The sequence below is a fragment of the Condylura cristata genome, unplaced genomic scaffold (genome assembly GCF_000260355.1).
Source record: "Condylura cristata isolate star-nosed mole 26May11 unplaced genomic scaffold, ConCri1.0 scaffold00011, whole genome shotgun sequence".
Taxonomy (NCBI): Eukaryota; Metazoa; Chordata; class Mammalia; order Eulipotyphla; family Talpidae; genus Condylura; species Condylura cristata.
This window is the reverse complement of record NW_004567112.1, coordinates 39,841,697-39,860,337: the sequence shown is the minus strand read 5'-3', so window position 1 is coordinate 39,860,337 and position 18,641 is coordinate 39,841,697. Positions and strand designations below refer to the sequence as shown.

At 37.1% G+C, this 18,641-nt stretch overlaps 1 protein-coding gene across 1 annotated transcript in view; it reads left to right on the top strand.

Moving 5' to 3' along the window:
* The first annotated feature begins 7,571 nt into the window (after positions 1–7,571).
* DDX50 (DEAD (Asp-Glu-Ala-Asp) box polypeptide 50) overlaps positions 7,572–18,641 on the top strand; it is a 29,078-nt gene continuing 18,008 nt past the window's right edge. Inside the window, exons 1-7 of the mRNA XM_004680827.2 lie at positions 7,572–7,769; positions 11,605–11,898; positions 14,043–14,118; positions 14,478–14,656; positions 16,464–16,581; positions 16,944–17,129; positions 17,570–17,715. Of these exons, the coding sequence (XP_004680884.1) occupies positions 7,680–7,769; positions 11,605–11,898; positions 14,043–14,118; positions 14,478–14,656; positions 16,464–16,581; positions 16,944–17,129; positions 17,570–17,715 (1,089 nt within the window). The 5' untranslated portion in view covers positions 7,572–7,679. The remainder of the gene's footprint in view (positions 7,770–11,604; positions 11,899–14,042; positions 14,119–14,477; positions 14,657–16,463; positions 16,582–16,943; positions 17,130–17,569; positions 17,716–18,641) is intronic.

The window sequence follows — 18,641 nt, the reverse complement described above, 5'->3', positions numbered from 1 at the left end:
GTGATATTAATCTTTTCCTTCTCTTTATCTTTATTTATTATTTTAAAATTTAAAAAGATTTTCTTTCATTATAAGTCCTCTTTCTATAGTTATTATTCCCCTTATGTGCGGTCTTCTCTTTTGTTCTAGTTACTGGCTTTTCTCTCTTTTTTTTAACAAAGGTTTTTTGTTTTGTTTATTTTACTGTGGATTTATTGAGAAGATATAGTTTGCAATAAAAATACATTGAGCCATTGGTCCTCGTTCCAATTAAATATAATTTTCAGACATTCTTTGGTTTCTCACATTCATAGCTTCACCCAGCAGTGAGTTTCTCAATGCACATTACTACTGAGTTCTTATGTTCAGTGGATCTTCCCAGAATTCAATATAAAAATCCAGAAAATAGGGTGATTGGGTGATGGGAAACCCAAGGGGATTGCAACTGAGATGGAAAAATGCACAAACATATGTAAAAATAAACTAATATAATAATAAATTTTTTTTAATCCAGAAAATAATGTTTTGGGGTTACATGGGCATTTTGTTTGCAGCTATTGTCTTACCATTATCAGAAAGGATATATATAGATGTGATCGGTTCTTTGCAATAAGTATTCTTCCCCTCTAGTCATTGCAACTAAGGATCTTCTCTGCAGTCAGCTTGAACTCTCAACAAATGTCTGTACATTAAGACTGACATTGTCCAAAATACCTGTGGCAGTCAGCATCCTCCTGTTTCTCTGCTTCCTTTCCACATTTAAGGGGCTCTCGGCAGCATGACAGTGAGAAGTCAGGATGTTCTCATGTGGTAGAGATAAACAAGAAGGCATAACAGTTATAAAGTGACTTGTGAGTGAAAGGGAGATTATGAATTCAAGATGGACAATGACCAATCATTCATCTGTGTTCAATTCATTTCCACTCATGAAATGACCTAGGTAGCTTTTCAGAAAAATTTCTGGCAGACTTTTTCAGACCAAATAGTGGAGTGATCATTTCTCTTGGGTTAGGGGGTGTGGGGCAGTTAAACAGGTTTTAAAATATTGGTAGATGTTAACATCCACCAATTATTGAAGGATATTTTTTTCTAGGAGTTTCTAGAGATTGTCAGACTCTTAGATCTCAAAAATCATTGAATACTTGGGAGAATTACCTCCTTCCAACTTTTTATCATCATGATTAAATAAACCAGAATGAAGCCCAGCACTGTGTAAAAGCTGTCTTCAGGCCCTCTGGGAGTTGGGGGTGGTGTGGGGTGGGAGGTAAGGGGGGAAGAGGAGAGATCAGATTCCCTGCTCTTTCTCTTTTTTTTCTTTTGCAGTGGTTGAATCACTTACTCCTGACTATTGGTTTTCAGTGGCCCTGACCAACCTACCATGGCATTCCAAGAAGATTAGATTAGTCATAAAGATATTCAAAACCTTGGGCAATGTAGCAGAAAGGATAATCCGGATAGAAAAGCCTGTGGGGAGGATTGTTTTAGGGGTCTTGCTGCGTGGAATTAGCATCAGTGAATGGAAGTTAAGAGAAGGATTTCTGCTCAGTATGAAGAAAGTGGCATTAGAGAAAGCTATCACTAAATGAGATAGCTTTGTAAATGAATTTTTCCATTATTTAGAGTATTCAAGCAAAGGCTTGGTGATTTGGTATATTACAGAGGTATTTAGTTTAAGCGGACAAATAAACTAGATGATTTTGAAGATTCCTTCCAAGTCAGGTTTTTGTGCTTTTTAAGATTCAGTGACAATTACATGTCAAATATATCTCAATTAAAAATAATTAAGTGAAGATCCTGTGAAATTCTGAACTCATGCAAGATTACTGAATATTGCTTCCAGTTTTGTATCAGTCACAACACTTGCCTGATATGTAATTGTTATTACTTTGTCCATTGTTTTCACCAGGTTTTGGGATTTGTCCATTAAGACATTTAGTTTTTAAGTGACAAGTATAGAAAATACCCTCAATCAAAATTGAGGGGCGGTATTATGTCTTTAGATAATAAGCTTTCAGTTATTATGCTATAAAATAAGAATAAGACATACAAAGCATGACATTATTATAGATATTCTTACAATGAGAAATCCTTTTTATCCTCTCTCACCTGGATCTCTGACCCCCTTAGGAATCCTTAGAGAGTAGCTGGGTCCTGCAAGCTATTTTCAAAATTGAAAAAAACCCAGGGGGCCTTCTTTGTGGCCTGGGGGTTAAGTCTCAGCCTTATCACCACTATGGCCTGAGTTCCATTCCCGAGCAGTGAGCTAACCCACATATGTCACAGCAGAACTCTGTCTTGCCTGCTGTTCCCCTTAGCACTGTATTTCAGTAAATCTATCTGCTTTGCCCCTCACTCTGTCTCTTGTGAATCCTCTTACCCCCTTCACCTCTAGCCTACACCCCAGTTCTATGCAAAAACAAGAATAACCCTAATGCAAACTGCACATTTCATTTTAGGAACCCTTTGGTAATTTCTGGCTTCTTTCTTCTGTCATGGCTGAAATTAACCAGCCCAGTAATATAACACACTCATGTGGTATAATACTGTTAAACTGTATGTTATTCATATACTAGAAGACTAAGTCAATTGTTGCTTAATGCAATTTAGTAGACAAAATATTAAGATTTCAGATCTATAAGGAAAGAACTGTAAACAGCTATAGTAGTAAAATTATGGAGCTACTGGTTTTCTATAGCTATCTGAGAAGGCTTTGGGGGAATTGGCAAGACAGCTTAAAGGGTCTGGGGGAAAGAGAGGTTATCAAAACAAACGCATGACAACTTTGCTGGCATTTAGGCAACTTGCTTCACTGAAATTTCAGAAACCAAGCCCTGCCTGGTGGTGCAAGGGGCTAACGCACAGTACTATGAAGCTGTCCATAGCAGCCACTGCAACATGAGTTCAATCCCTGGTCAGGGCACTGACCCACATGGCACAGCAGACCTCTCCTGTCTTGCCTATTGCTCCCCTCAGCAGTGTATTCCAGTCAATCTGTCTGTTTTGTCCCCACTCTATCTCTGGTGAATCCTCTCACAACCTGCACCACTGGCCTGTACTTCAGTTATTGTATGCATAAATGAATAAATCTTAAAAAAAAAGAAACTTCAGAAGCCTATTCACTCTTTCAACAGCACATTTCCATTTCTTGGGTAGTGGTGCCCTCTTCTGGAGTATGTCATATGACATCTCTCACCACTTGATTAAAAACATATACAATAATTGACTTAAAACAGTGAGACCTCCTCCCAGAGATTAAATATTTAAAAAGTTTTCCCAAATAATTTGAAATGGGGCTAGACACATACTTATACACGTGCTAAATGTGTTCAAAACTAACAGAAAACACATACTTACACACGTGCTAAATGTGTTCAAAACTAACAGAAAACCTGCAGCTAAAAGTAGAAATTTAAGTAATCTACATCTCTGAGTTACTCTAGCTTATTCAAATTTCCCTGCACAATCAACAGGAAAGGCACTTTACTACAAAACAAACAAACAAACAAACAAAAACAGGTTTTAGCGCTCAGTTGACAAAGTCACATTGTTACTGTAATTTCATTTTTCAGGTCTAGTTACCCAGCCAGAATTGACCCCAGGCCACAGTGGTGGCAGTGCTGACTATCACCAAACCATAGCAGGAACTTTGCTAACTCTTAGGTGAGCTAGCGAAGAGAGGCAAATTTGCTTAGAAAAATAGATATAAGGAAAAGTTTATTAAGGGGAAAAGGAACAGAAACAAAGTGGACTCCTTGCCTGTGGAAACAGGCCAGGGAGGGAGGGGCAAGGACGCTGGAGCGAGTCGTGTCCAGGGGACCACATACCTTCTTTTCCTAATCATCCCAAAGGCCCATTACTCTCTTTGACTGGTTAGTACTCAGGGATCGCACTCACTCTGACTTAATGTTTCTGTGCCCAGAACTGCATCTTGCATCTCAGCCCTTTATCTTAGAGTCCCTTTTCTTCAGTGTTCCCTGTTGCCTCCTAGTGGCAGTGGGGTGTTGATTACTTCTCTGAGGCTTCTTCCTATTCTATTCTGACCCTAGAAGCTATCCCCTTACCCTATGACTCAACATGGCTAGCCATGGCAGAAACTTTTCCTGATCATTTTCTCCTTCCGTCATGGTGCTCTCCTACACATTCTTTGCCTTCAATGTCCCCATCAATTTATAATTGTTCCTTAAATGATTTCTGTCATTACACTTCTGTAACATCTTTGGAGATACAGCACCCAATGCAATGATAGTGAAGGAAAGGATAAACAGATGGGATTACATCGAGGTAAAGAGCTTCTGTACAGCAAGAGACGTTACAAAAAACAGACATCCCACTGACTGGGAAAAAGCTTTCTCACACAAAACTACGATAAAGGAATGATCACAAAGATATACAAAGAACTGATGAAACTCAATAAAAATAAACAACCTCATCAGAAAATGGGCAGAAGAGCTAAAAAGACACTTCTCCAAGAAGAAATGCAGATGGCTAACAAGCATATGAAAAAATGTTCAACATCACTTGTAACAAGGGAGATGCAAATTAAAAACACAATGAGATACCACCTCACCCCAGTGAGAATGGCACATCTTCAAACAACTAGCAACAACAAATGTTGGTGAGGATGTGGAGAAAAAGGAACTCTCCTGCACTGCTGGTGGGAATGCAAACTAGTAGAACATTATGGAAAACTGTTTGGAGGTTCCTCAAACTGCTAAACATGGAGCTTCCATATGACCCAGCAATCCCACTTCTAGGTATCTACCCAAAAGACACAAAAACACTGATTCAAAAAAACACCTGCCCCCCCATGTTTATTGCTGCTTTATTTACAACTGGAAAGACATGGAAACAGCCTAAATGCCCAAAAGTAGATGACTGGATTAAAAAGATGTGGTACATATGCACAATGGAATATTACTCAGCAACCAAACAAAAAAAATAAACACATGCCTTTTGCAGCAACATAGATGAAGCTGGAAAAGATCATGCTTAGTGAGATAAGCCAAAAAGAAAAGGAAAAATACCGATGATTTCACTCATAGCAGGAGTACAAAGGGTGAGGCAAGAAAATAATAATGATAATGAACAACTATATATCAGAGACATTTTTTATTTATTTATTTATTTATTTTTTTTATTAAAAAGTTTATTTTTACATCATTTTTCACATTTTTTTTTCATCTCAATTGTAATACCAGAAACATTTTATAGGGGTGGAGTGGGGAATGGGATCAAAAACAGTGGGGAGAGGCAAGTGCACTGGACTATAGTGATAGCACACACAAGTTATTCGGTAATGGGAAGCCCATGGGGATTACAACTGAGATGTGAAAAGGCACAAATGATGTAAAAATAAAATATTATTTAAAAAATGATTTCTGGCCCTCCCTGGTGGCGCAGCGGGTTAAAGCACTGCACTGAGAAACTAAAGCCACTTCCTCATGAGTTCGATTCCCACCTGCCCCGGAGGTGACCACATGGCGTGGCAGACCTCTCCTGACCCGCCCGCTGCTCCCCTCAGCAGTGTACTTGTCGATCTGCCTGTTCTGCTCCCCGCTCTGTGTGTGGTGAATCCTCTCACCCTCTGCATCTCTGGCCTGTACCCCAGTTCTGTATGAATAAATAAATCTTTAAAAAAAAATGATTTCTATGTCATAACAACTTCATATGGTTCAATTCTTTTTGTCACTGACAGGCAGTGACAGGCAAATGGTTGCTCTTTTCACCTACTTTCTTCCTATGGAGTAAAAATTAAAATCTAGCTCTGTAGTTAGGGAATGACCAGAGAGAGGCAAGTTAATAGTCATCTTGATTTCACCATTAAGGTCCTAGAGTTTAATAAGCTACTGAAGCCAGAGGCAAGGGAAATCTTTATAGAATGTTGGAACAGGGCAATATATGAGGTACCCTACTCTCACATTTGATTTAATGGATTAGAAAAGCAGAGTGTCCCCCAAATCATATATCATTCTCATAAACACTAAATTACTTGTTCAGTCCATTGAGTAGGGAGAACAGAACAGACTAGTCCTTTCTCAGATGTGCTGTATGACTTCTGACATTGCCTTTGAGAAGCTGAAGTTTTACTTCATTTGTGCTGGATCATCAACCATAGCATATATTAAAATCTGTTCTATTACTAGCTCAATGGAATGAGTGTCATTCTTAGTCACAGCCTCTCCATGTTCCTGGGTGCACCATAACCTTGACATTGAGCTAGGAAGTTTACAATGGTAGAATTGTGGGTTGGTGTGAGGCATTCGAACAAAAGGGTTTAGAAGAGCACAGATTTAGAGTATAACCATTCTCATATTCTAGGGGAGAGGGAGATGCATTTTTAAACCACCATTAACATTCCTTTTATTCACAGTATTGAATCCATTGGGTAACGTTTATAAACATAAAACCCCAACTTCAGGCCAATCTGCAGCTTCTGCCGTCCCCCTAGCAATATATAATTTTGCTAAGACACAAGGTTTTATACTTTGGTGGTGCAGTGAATTTCCCCTGAGCCTACTTCTCAATTTGGTTTCTAGTTCTCAAGAGCTGCTGGGATCAAGAGGATAAAGATCATGTAAGAAAAGATATGCTCAAGAAGTAACCCTTGTGCTAACAAAAAGTTTCCAGTTTTGTCTAGGGTTGTAATTCCAGAGCAATTAATCCTCTTCAGTAGAATAAAATCCTTTTTATTCACTGCAAACACAGAAATTATTGAAGATCTTGAGGCTGTTTTTAGTTTTCTAAAGGTTTTTCCCTCTACTTATTCTGTTTATGGGAGACCTTCCTCAAAACGCGTGGTGGAATCTAAGGAGGTTTTAGGTTGTGGCAGCAGAGAAAGCACCGATCTCAGATTCAGGAGATGAGTTCTCCAGTCCTGACTGTGCCCCAATGGTGAAACTTCAGACAAGTAAACTTTCTAGAGATTTAGTTTCTTCTGTGTTTGGGAAAGGCCTAAAACAAGTCAAGGACTAACTTCATGACTAGAAACTAGGCTCCAGGGACAGTCGCATTCCGGTTCCTCCATCGCAAGTCCTGCTCACTCCACACCTACAAAGGGGATCCTACAAAGCCCCTTCCCATCAACGCCGGGCCGCCGGTATCCCGCTAAACCGTTAGCCGTTAACGCCTCATTCCGCAATGGGCGGGGCTGAGGCCAGCAGCTTCCGGCTGCAAACATCCAGACTGCGCGTAACGCGCGTCATCACGCCCGCCTCCGCAGGTCCACGCGCGGACCCTCTCCACCATAGTTGAGATGCTCCCCTGCCCCAGCGGTGCATGCTGGGAAGCTTCCCAGCCCTTGCGGTGCATGCTGGGAAGCACCGAAGCGTCTCCTTGGTACCAAGAGGAAAAAAAAAAAAATGTTCGGAGTGGGGGGAGGGAAAGAAAACCAGAATCATTTTATGCTAATTTTTTGCGCGTCCTCTATGGAGATTGGCCAGCGTTTTGCTCTAGAAGCCAATCAGTCCAGAATATGGGTGGGCCAGTGGAGATCTCTTACATTCATTGGCAGAGATCTTGCGTGGCAAAGGAAGAGTTTAAATCCAGAGTATCCGGTATTATTTTCTCCGCGCCGTGCAGTGCGTGTCCCGGAAATGACGCACGCCCCGGCTGGGCGGCCGCCCTGCCCCCGCTTCCTTTCACGCTGTCTCTGCCCGTAGGTGGTTGTGGTCACCCTGTCCACAGGGACAAGACGGCGGCGAATGATGCCTGGGAAACTCCTCTGGGGCGACATTATGGAGTTGGAGGCACCTTTGGATGAGGCCGAGAACCCGAGGAAAGACAGGCAAAAGGTGCGCTGAGGATGGGCTGCTCCTCCTTGGGGGACCCTCCGGCTTGGGCGGGGAGGGGAGTTGTCCCTGATGGCCTGTCACAACTGGGTCGAAGCATCCGCCCAAGTCCCTCTGAGGTCACTCCGGGACCACTCTTGGCGTCCCACTCCAAACCTGGAGAAGGGCGGCACTGGGCTTTAGCCCGGCCTCAGTCCTTCGATTTGGCGCCTAAGAGATGGGCGGACTCAAGCTCCTTCGTCGCGGAATCTATTCTTTACTTTTCCTTAAACAGCGAGGCCTGGCGTGTGGTTCTCGTTGGCCGTTTTAGAAGATGATTAAGAAAAATGATCACCTTGATTATGTGTTGCTTCATTGTCACCTGTCATGTGTGCAAGAATCTTGGGGAAAGTGATCTTAGGCTCATAAACCTTGGTAACTGCCCCTGTAGAGTCTAAAGGAAAAGTCACAGCCAACAATTCCAGAATTTGGCGGTGATGGAGATCATGCGGGTTAATTGTTAATAGTCTTATTAGGAAGTATTTCTTTTGCTCTTTACTATCAGTATTTTCATTCATTCCTCAATTTTTGTTGACCCTGATTTGTCCCAGGCCTTGCTGGGCACGAAGGAGTTTAACCAAGTTAAGCTCCCTGCCTTCAAGGAGCTTGTAGAGAATCTGTAGATTTAAGCACCCCTCCAAAAAAAAAAAAAAAAAAAAGAAACAATTATAGGAGGAAACAGTACTAAAAATGCACAAGTAAAATGTTTACTAAAAACATTTGTTCTAGAGAAAAGAAAACAGAACTGAGACATGTAAGGAAGTATATTCAAGTCTGACTTTTCAATGAAATTTATTTTGTAAACCCCAAAGAATAGAACCTATCATTCTTATCACCAAAGTAGACCTGCCATTTTTTAAATCATAGTAAATGATATCCAGAATTTACCATTTTAACATGTAGTTCTGTAACATTAAGTACATTCACATTGTTCTGCAGCTGTGCCCCAGTCATCTCCAGAACTTTTCCATCCTCTGGAATTAAAAACCTGTCCATTAAACACCAATTTCCATTTTCTCCCATCTCCTCAACCCCTGTTAACCACCATTTTATTTTCTCTAAGAATTTGATTAAATATTTTAACGAATCATCATACAATTATTTCAGTCTGGGCTCCTCTTGAAATATTTGTTCCTTTTTCTGCGTCGAAATCTAACCCATCTGTCAAAGTTTAGTCTATGTTTTTTCTAACTGCTCTAGGGTAAAGATATAGTGGTCCCATTTGCCTTGAAGTCTTTGTTCCAGTGCTGTCTTTATCTCTTTATCATTCAGTTGATATTTATTATGTGCTTCCTTGTAGAGTTAACTCATTTTTCTTTGTGTTTCTTTCCCAAATACTTCCCTGAGATTCTTGAGTGACTTAACATCTTTGTCCATTCTTATATTTCACTCCAAGCTTGCAAATTGGTTTCCCTGGAAGTACTTTTTGATCACTCCTTAACTGAAAGGTAGCTGGCTATTTGGAAATAGACCAATACTAACAGGAATAGAAGTAATTAGGTTAGTGATCTAGCATCCACATGTAGTTAACTTAGATTTTGAATGTGTTAAGATAGGGATCTGGGCCTTAAATTCTCAGACCTGGAGTACTGGTAGGGAAGGAAACCTGGAAGTGCTTGTTGAAGCCATGAATATGGTGTAAAAGTGTACAAACCATATTCAGAGAAACCATTGAAGAAGGTAGGGAAGAAGATAGGAGGTAATATAAGTATCCTGGAAATCAAGGAAGTGAAGCGTGTCCTATACCATAGCTGTGATGTGGAATGATGTCTTTTACCACTTTGGGATGTTGCTGGGCTTGGATCTAGAGGCCTCACTTTACCTTGTTTCATCTTCTCCCTGAAGTACAGGGCCCAGGAGAAATTCAAACCCCAAGGCTGACTATAAACAACTTTGTTTTTCTATAGAACTTGTTGGTATGGGGAGGTGTGCTACTTCAGTTAATGATAAAGATCAAATGATGTAATGTATAATTGCATAACGTCATGTAAAACCTGTGCTGTTCACAAAGTATTTTTACATGTTACTCAGTTTTCATAGCAACTCCTGTTTTATAGATTAAAAAATTATGTGTGAAAATTAAGTAAATTGTGCTGAAAATTTGGCAGTGATACTTTTACCACTAATCCCTACTCTAAGTTATTTTGAACATTTGATCAAGTAATTCTGAAGTGCTAAATTTCTAAATCATTTCTTGTTGTTTGTAAGTATGAAAACTCTGGTCAAAATTTTGGTGTTTTAAAAATGAAGTTGCAAGATAGTATTTTTAACTTCTGTTAAATAAGAATTTTTAAAAATCTTAAAAATTTTTAGGATTACTAATGTACTTCTTATATGGAAGTATAACAATTGATGTTTTATGTTAGTTACATAAAATTTTTGCTTAGTCTGTTTATACTTTAGTGGGCTAATTGAAAGTTCAGAGAGGAAGTGTGATCAAAAGGATAATGAGTTTTCAAAGGGCTTGATTTCCAGTACTTTCATTTGTAGGAAATCCCACATAAGGGACTCTGGCAAGTTACTTACCTCTAAGAACTTCTGTTTCTGCCTCTGTAAAATGGCATAATTAATACAGGTTTGTATCCCTTATCCAGAATCCTTGGGGCTTAGATGTGCTTTGGAATTCATAATTCTGGGGATTTTTAGGATGACATCTGGTAGGGACTGGGGCCCCTCGACTATAATTTGACACTTTATTGTTATATGACTATTTTAATATAAATGTCAATAAGTAAAAATTAAAAATAGCTTCATATTAGTTCAAATCAAATTTTACCAGCAAATGAGTTCAGGTCAGGTAAAATTTTGCCTTTTTTTTTTTTAAAGATTTATTTATTTATTCATATGGAACTGGGGTACAGGCCAGAGATGCAGAGTGTGAGAGGATTCACCAGAGACAGAGTGGGGAGCAGAACAGGCAGATTGACGAATTACACTGCTGAGGGGAGCAGGGAGCAGCGGGCGTGTCAGGAGAGGTCTGCCTTGCCATGTGGATCTCCTCCGGGGCAGGCGGGAATCGAACTCTTGTGGAAGTGGCTTTTTAGCTTCTCAGTGCTGTGCTTTAACCTGCTGCGCCAGCAGGGAGGGCCAGATTTTGCCTTTAAGTAACCGACTTTTGGTCGGTTTTCAGAGCTTTATGGATGTCAGAATTTCATGTAAGGGATTATGGACCTGTACTTCCCTTATAGGGTTGTTATGAAGACTTAAACAAGATAAGCTGAAAACCCATTATACAATGCTGGGTAGGTATTCAATAAATACTTTTTTTTTTCTCTTGAAGATAGTAAAATTTTTTCTTTTTACGTGCAAGTCTGGGATTCTTGTTTTTCTGAAAAGGAACTATTTTAATTTCCCTTAAATCTTTATGATGGGATTAGAGAAGGGTCAGATGCCAAGTTTTAAAGATGCAAGAGATGAGAAAGAAAGTAGTAATAGGTGAGGTTTGACTGGGCATCAGCAACCAGTTGAGTTCTGTTATAGGGCAGGGAGAGATGGTACCACTGAACCCCCAAACCTGCCTGTTCTAAGTAGGTCTGCTATCCACCACATCAAGACAAAGCATAAGACCTTTAATGGAAAGGAACTTTAATACAATTAGTGTGCAATACAGAAAAGACAAATAATATAGTTTCTAAAGCAAATCCCCAAAGTTACCCATCCCCTCGTAGGTAAAAGTCTATACCAGATAACTTTTCAAGATAATGGTAGATTATGCTTTGCTGGTTGGGGAGTCATGCTTTAACTTCTCTAGAGTCTTAAAAGACCACCTTGTGACCCTCCTGTCATTGTTTTTTCACAGAGTGATAGAAGGAAGCCAAGGCACCATTATGACTCAGATGAGAAATCAGAAACAAGAGAAAATGGTGTTGCAGATGACCTGGATGCTCCCAAACCCAAAAAAGCTAAAATGAAAGAGAAGCTAAATGGAGACACTGAAGGATCTAATAGACTTCCAGATGAATTTCCTAAATCTCCTAGGTCAAGAAGAAAAGATCTGTCAAATGGAGATATTAGTGAACATGAAAAAAAATCAAAGCGAGTGTCCTCCTTAGATAGTTCTACTCATAAATCAAGTGATAATAAACTAGAGGAGGTATGGATACTTTTTTGTTTGACATTATCCTTTTTTTTTTTTTAAGACTAATTAAAAATGATTTTTTAGTATGTCCTCATTATCCAGTACTCTTCAGTTGCACAAGGAGTCTGTACAGTTGAAACCCTAGCCTTTTTTCCTTTGTCTCTGGTTTCTGTCATTGTATAACCTTTTTCCTGGGGCAGAGATGGGGGATGGTCAAATTTAAACCTTTCCTGTATCCTGTATGTTTGGATTCCTAAACAGCTTTTCCGAAGTGGAAGTGATTATCGATAGGTCAACTACTTCTATTTCTTATGGTAATTTCAGTCCCTACCAGGACTCACGAATTGACTTCTGACTGCCTGAAACAGGTACAAAAGGCCTCTTGATTTTGTGTATTTTGCTTACAATTATTCTGCTTTTGTAACAATAATGATTTAACTGAGCTTTAGATCTTAATTATAATTCAGTCTTAAAGCTGTTTGCATTTTACTTATTTTTAAACAGTATATAACTTTGCGTTTTAACAGAAAAGAAACAAAAAATTATCTGATGAAATCTGTTCTGGGTATTAATTTTTTTAGAATAGAAAGCTTGCTTGGTATTAAATCTGCCTTCTTACACCTGTTAGATATTTTCTTGCATAGAATTTGTTGTTCTTGGTTTTTTAAATCTGATAGTTGCTGATAATTTAAAAATATTTGAGCTTAATTTAACTGCAATCTTTGGGATGTTTTGGAAAAGATGTTGACTCCTTGCTTTTTAATACGGTGTTTTTCATTTGTGAACTTGCTGTTTGTCAGGGAAATATGTTAAGAGATTTGATCTAAAGAAAGCCCTACAAATTTGTATTGCTAGTAGTGGAATGTACATGTTACTTTTAGATCTGTTGAATTTTGCCTAGTATGGTGTTCTGATTAAAGTAGATTTAGCTGTTTATTACTTCCTTTAGATCATGTTAGATTTTAGGAACTTCTAGAAATTTATTCTCCTATGGAGGTAAATCATGAGATGTGCAGATACATGAATAAGGACCCCTGTTGCAATGATATTGTTGATAATAGCACAGAATGTAAAGGTCATAAATGTTTGATAGATAATTGGCTTCATAAAATACTGTATTCATGCAGTAGAATAGATCTAAAGGGGATAGAAGGATGTTACAAAGATACTGTGTATCTTACTAATGTCAATAGCAGATTATAAGATAGTATATACTATATGATCTGATATTTATCTATTTTTATGTACATGATAGAGTGAGGAAAGTGAGAATTAGATAGATGTTTCAAATTTGGCTTTAGATGACTGGATTATAAATAATTTTATTTATATGTACTTCCTATAATGAAGATGTTTTGCTTTGTATTAATTTTTTTGTAATAATTAAAAAAAATCTTGAAGATAACGGCACTGAGCTATGCTTAAATGGCTTACAATTTGTATTTGATATTTCGTCTTTTATCCGGTTTCCTGTTTGAAAATTGCTATTGTGTGTTTTCAGAACAATGTTCTTTAAACATAGCAATAATAAAGTTTATAGGTAGAACTATTGTCTTTGTTCTGTACACACATTGACGAGTGTACAAAATTTTCAAATGATTTAAATTGATAATTTCTTGCTAACTTGTGTGTGTGTATATATATATTAAAGATATCTTCAGATTTCAGGAACTTTTATCTTGTACTAATTTTAGCAACTGCTTCTTAGAGCTTCTTAGAACAGCTTTTTAACTTTTATTTTTGGAAAAAGTTTACATTGTAAATTTCTTATGGGGACCAGATTATAGGCAGTTTGTAAATCATATTACCTATATCTGTGAATGTGATTTCAATTACTAAATAGCTCTTACAATATTTTAGTCATACAGAAACATTTGGATTTATATAGATGTATTTCTAAAGAGAGTTTTATGTGTTAAGCATTTTTAAATCTGTTATGGGACAGTGTATCAAATTTATTATTTAAAGGAATACTTTTGAAATTAAAAGAATATCCTAATAGTTTATCTTGTAAGTTAATATATACAGTTTCTGCAAGTTCTAAGAATGATTTGTTAGCTCTTAGTAAGACTAAAAACATTAAATGAGTAAAAGATTTTAAATAGCTAGTCAAATAAATACAGTCTATATTAGTTAGAACTTTGATTTCATTTTGACAGACCCTAACACGCGAACAGAAAGAAGGAGCCTTCTCCAACTTCCCTATTTCTGAGGAGACTATAAAGCTGCTGAAAGGTACTATGAATTTTCATGGATAAACGAATGACAATCTACAACTGAAATTTATAAAACTCTTCTGCCTTTTTTGACCAAAAGGAGACTATAGATAGCAAAAGGAAACATTTACTTAATTGCAGTTAATTCTGTATCATCCTTTTTGATTTTCTGATGTTTTTCATTTTAAGGAATTTTATGTACTTGTCAAAAAGTCCACTGTCTTTTGTAATTCCTCTTTGCAGTCTGTATAGCTATCAATTTCATTAAGTAATATTTCTTTAGGAAGATATTGAGGAGCCAGGATTGTCATTTTCAAATAAATACATTTTTGTTCTTAATGCTTGTCTTAAATATTTCAATGAAATCTCATTTTACAGGTCGAGGGGTAACATATCTCTTTCCCATTCAAGTTAAAACCTTTGTTCCTGTATATGAAGGAAAAGATTTAATTGCTCAAGCACGGACAGGAACAGGAAAGACATTCTCTTTTGCCATACCTTTGATTGAAAGACTCCAAAGAAATCAAGAGACAATTAAAAAAAGCCGTTCACCAAAGGTAACAATTATAGGGAGTGAAAGGTTCTAACATTTCTGTTATGGAAAGGAAAAGAAAGAATAAACTAATCTTAATTTTTCAAGTACCCACAATATAGTGTGTGGGTTAAAGTAAAAAATTGGGTGCTAAAACAAAATCTATTGCTTTTTAATATAAAGAAACTTCAAGCAAATCCAAGGTTAAATAATAATAGCAATAAGAATGTATATGTTCTCACCTGTCTGTGCAAGTGCCTCTTTTTTCCTTCTCTTTTTCCTAATAAACCTGTCCTTTTGAAATGTAAAAAAAAAAAAAACAAAAAACCGTTAATGTACTCCTTTATCCAGAGTACTTACAGTTAGTATATTTAGTGACCTTTTTCCAATCCTTGTCTTTGCTTTTAAATAGTTTTGTTGCTGAAGATGTATTCATTTATTTGGTCATTCAGTAAATCAATATAATTTACTTGTTGGCTTTTTAAAAATTATTATAGAAGAGATACTGCTAGCGCCTATGTTACTGAGGATACTGGAGATCTGCCAATTTATAAGTAGCAAAGTAAAATAAAAGTGAAGGAAAAAAAATCATCTTCATAATTTGAGCAGATAAATAGTTTCAAGTAATTTGCTCTTTGAAATTTCAAAATGGTGTTAGAATATGAAAGTAAAAGTCACATGAATGTAATTAAATTATATTAATACTGAATTCGGTAAACCAATAGGACAAATCTTTTTTAAAGCACTGTTTCTCAAGCGAAGTTAGAAAAGAGTGCAAGTACTAAGAGATGAACATATTCCCAATACTACCTTAAAAAGCTTTTTTAAAAAAACCTAAAAGTGCAGATTTATTAGAAAAAGGGGAAAGGAGAAGCAGCCGCTTGTACAGACAGAAAGCTGCATTTTAAAGGGATAGTGTTGTTAGAAGAGATGCCTGCATAGACACCAGGAGGCATCTTGGGAACAGAACTGCTGCCTTAAAAAGCTTTTATGCTAGAAGATATTACAGGAGTTTCTAACCACTTCTATCTCTTTGATCTTGGGCAAGATTTCGTAATTTCTGTAAGACTCTTAGGTTCCTTATCTGTGAGATTGGGATAATAATGCCACTTCACTGGGTTTTTGTAAAGATCAAATTAGATAATTAATGTAAAACAGAGGTGCCTGGCACATGTGTGTCCATTTTTGATTATCTCCTATGTGCAAGGTTCTATGCAAGTATACATTAACCCAAGCTGCCATAAATTGTTTTTTAAAATATTTATTTATTTATGCATACAAGAGTTGGGGTATAGGCCAGAGGTATGGAGGTGGTGGTGGTGGTGGTAAGATTCACCAGAGATAGAGTGGGAAACAGGACAGGTGGAACTACTGACATACACTACTGAGGGAAGCTGCGGGTGAGAGGAGAGGTTTGCTGTGCTTTTTGGTCAGCTCTCTGGCTGGGATAGCTTCATAGTGCTGAGACTTAACTAACCCCTTGTGCCATCAGGGAGGCCCCCAAGCTGACATAAATTCCTGCCTTTATGGAGCTTACATTTTAGTTGATGAGAAAGACAATAAGCAAATAAATCAGATATAAATGTGTAAGTGCTAAGGAAAAATAACTAAGTAGGGGTGAAAGAATATGTAAAAAGGGCTAGGACTTCACTAGAAAGTGAATTTTGAAGAGACCAGAAGGAAGTAAGGGAAAATATAATGAATATAAGCTATTTTAAATATTTGTATAGCGTATGTTGAGATTCATAGATTTAAATGTACCTAAAAAAAGTCTCGGTTTGAATTTAGATGCCTCTAGAAAAGTATCTTTGTTTTTTAAACTTCTTGCTCAGGTACTTGTTTTGGCTCCTACAAGGGAACTGGCAAACCAAGTAGCCAAAGACTTCAAAGATATAACTAGGAAACTCAGTGTGGCTTGTTTTTATGGTGGGACATCTTATCAAAGCCAAAGTGAGTAAATTTCTATGATAGCACAAAGTACTTTTTTTTTAAGATTTATTTATTTATGCATACAGAAGTGGGGTACAGGCCAGAGGTACAGGGGCAGTGAGAAGATTCACCAGAGACAGTGGGGAGCAGAACAGGCCAACGACTAAGCACACTGCTGAGGGGAGTAGCGGGCGGGTCAGGAGAGGTCTACCTCACCATGTGGGTCACCTCCGGGGTGGGGATCGAACGCATGCTGAAATGGCTTTAGCTTCTTAGTGCTGTGCTTTAACTTGATGTGCCACCAGGGAGGGCCCGTTATTTTTTAAATCCAAAAATAATATACCTGATTTTTACATATTACTGACAGTTTTCTCCTCTCACAGTTACTCATATTCGAAATGGTATTGACATCTTGGTTGGGACTCCTGGTCGTATCAAAGATCATCTGCAGAGTGGCCGATTAGATCTTTCTAAATTGCGCCATGTTGTACTTGATGAAGTGGATCAGATGTTAGATTTAGGTTTTGCTGAACAAGTTGAAGATATTATCCACGGATCCTACAAAACTGGTATATCCTAATTTAAAATAAGCACATTAACCATTCTCTTATCTAAAAACTTAAAAATTTTTAATTCCATTATATTATTTGCTTACTATTATAAAAGTAAAGCTATTTGGTATCTGTTTTCTTCTTGAACAACAAAGTACAGTAGTATATACCTTATGCTCTCAACTATTTGCTTTGCTTTCTTCCATGTATTTTTCAGTAAGTAGTTGGATTTGCTGTTTTATTTTCCTGATATCATTATTTGCTCATTATTCCTTCTTAAATTTTCACTCTTTTTGGAGAAAGGTCCTCAGTTCAGGAAGTTGAAAGTTGTAATATTACAGTGAAGTTTGTTAAAAATTTACCCCAAGTTTTGAATTTTTTATATTTCATATTTGGGGGATTTTTAAGAGCTGATTATGCCATGGGGTATTAAAGCATTTTAATTCTTTTTGTTTAAGATTCTGAAGACAATCCTCAGACTTTACTTTTTTCTGCAACTTGCCCACAGTGGGTGTACAAAGTTGCAAAAAAATACATGAAATCCAGATATGAGCAGGTTGATCTGGTTGGAAAAATGACTCAAAAGGCTGCAACTACTGTGGAAGTAAGTAGCTTTTCAGTATGATAGACTTAGCTTTTGGTTGGTATTGGAAATTTGTTGTAGTTAAACTTAATATTTGGGTACCAATTCAGGCCAAAGATACCTTTGTGTTTTCTATACTCTGAGATTGAGGAGCACAATAAAATAGGGAAAATAATGTGATCATGTTAAGTCCTAACGAGATATTTATAAACTGCCAGAGAGACAGATATAAAGTAGGTAGAATATGACAAAGGAGGTAAATCATATCAATTAGAATAGAATAGTGCAGGGATAATTTGTTAAAAGTTTAGCCCTTTCCTCCCCAAATTAGATCCTTATTTCATACCCTATACCAAAAAATTTCCTGAAAGATTTAAAAAAATTAAGTCAAAATAATTTAAAATTAATGTAGTTAACAGTTACTTGAATTAGGAAAGAGAAGGCTTTTCCAAACAAAACCAGAAGAACCCACCTTACAGAAAAGATAGACAATTTTGACTTTATGAAAATTTAATAGCATATTAAAAAATATTTCATTATTTGTGAGTTATGTATGTACCATATGTTATCTTTTCCACTTAATAGTTGTACATACACAATAAAAATAGGCAAGGGGAACAATAATATAATCTACAAATATAATGCAGTGGTTAAAAAGAATGAATTTGATATAACAAATTATAGACTGTAGAGAATTGATACAGTTAAATACAAAAATGCCAAATGCATAAAATATTTTTGTATGTGTTTATGTAAATATATAATACTACACATAAAAATAATAGTGATTACTTTTGGGAAAGATAATGTGGAATGATGAAAGGAAGCTTTGTATTTTGCAGTGGTTAAAAGTTTTACAATAGGCCCTCCCTGGTGGCGCAGCGGGTTAAAGCACAGCACTGAGAATCTAAAGCCGCTTCCGCATGAGTTCGATTCCCGCCTGCCCC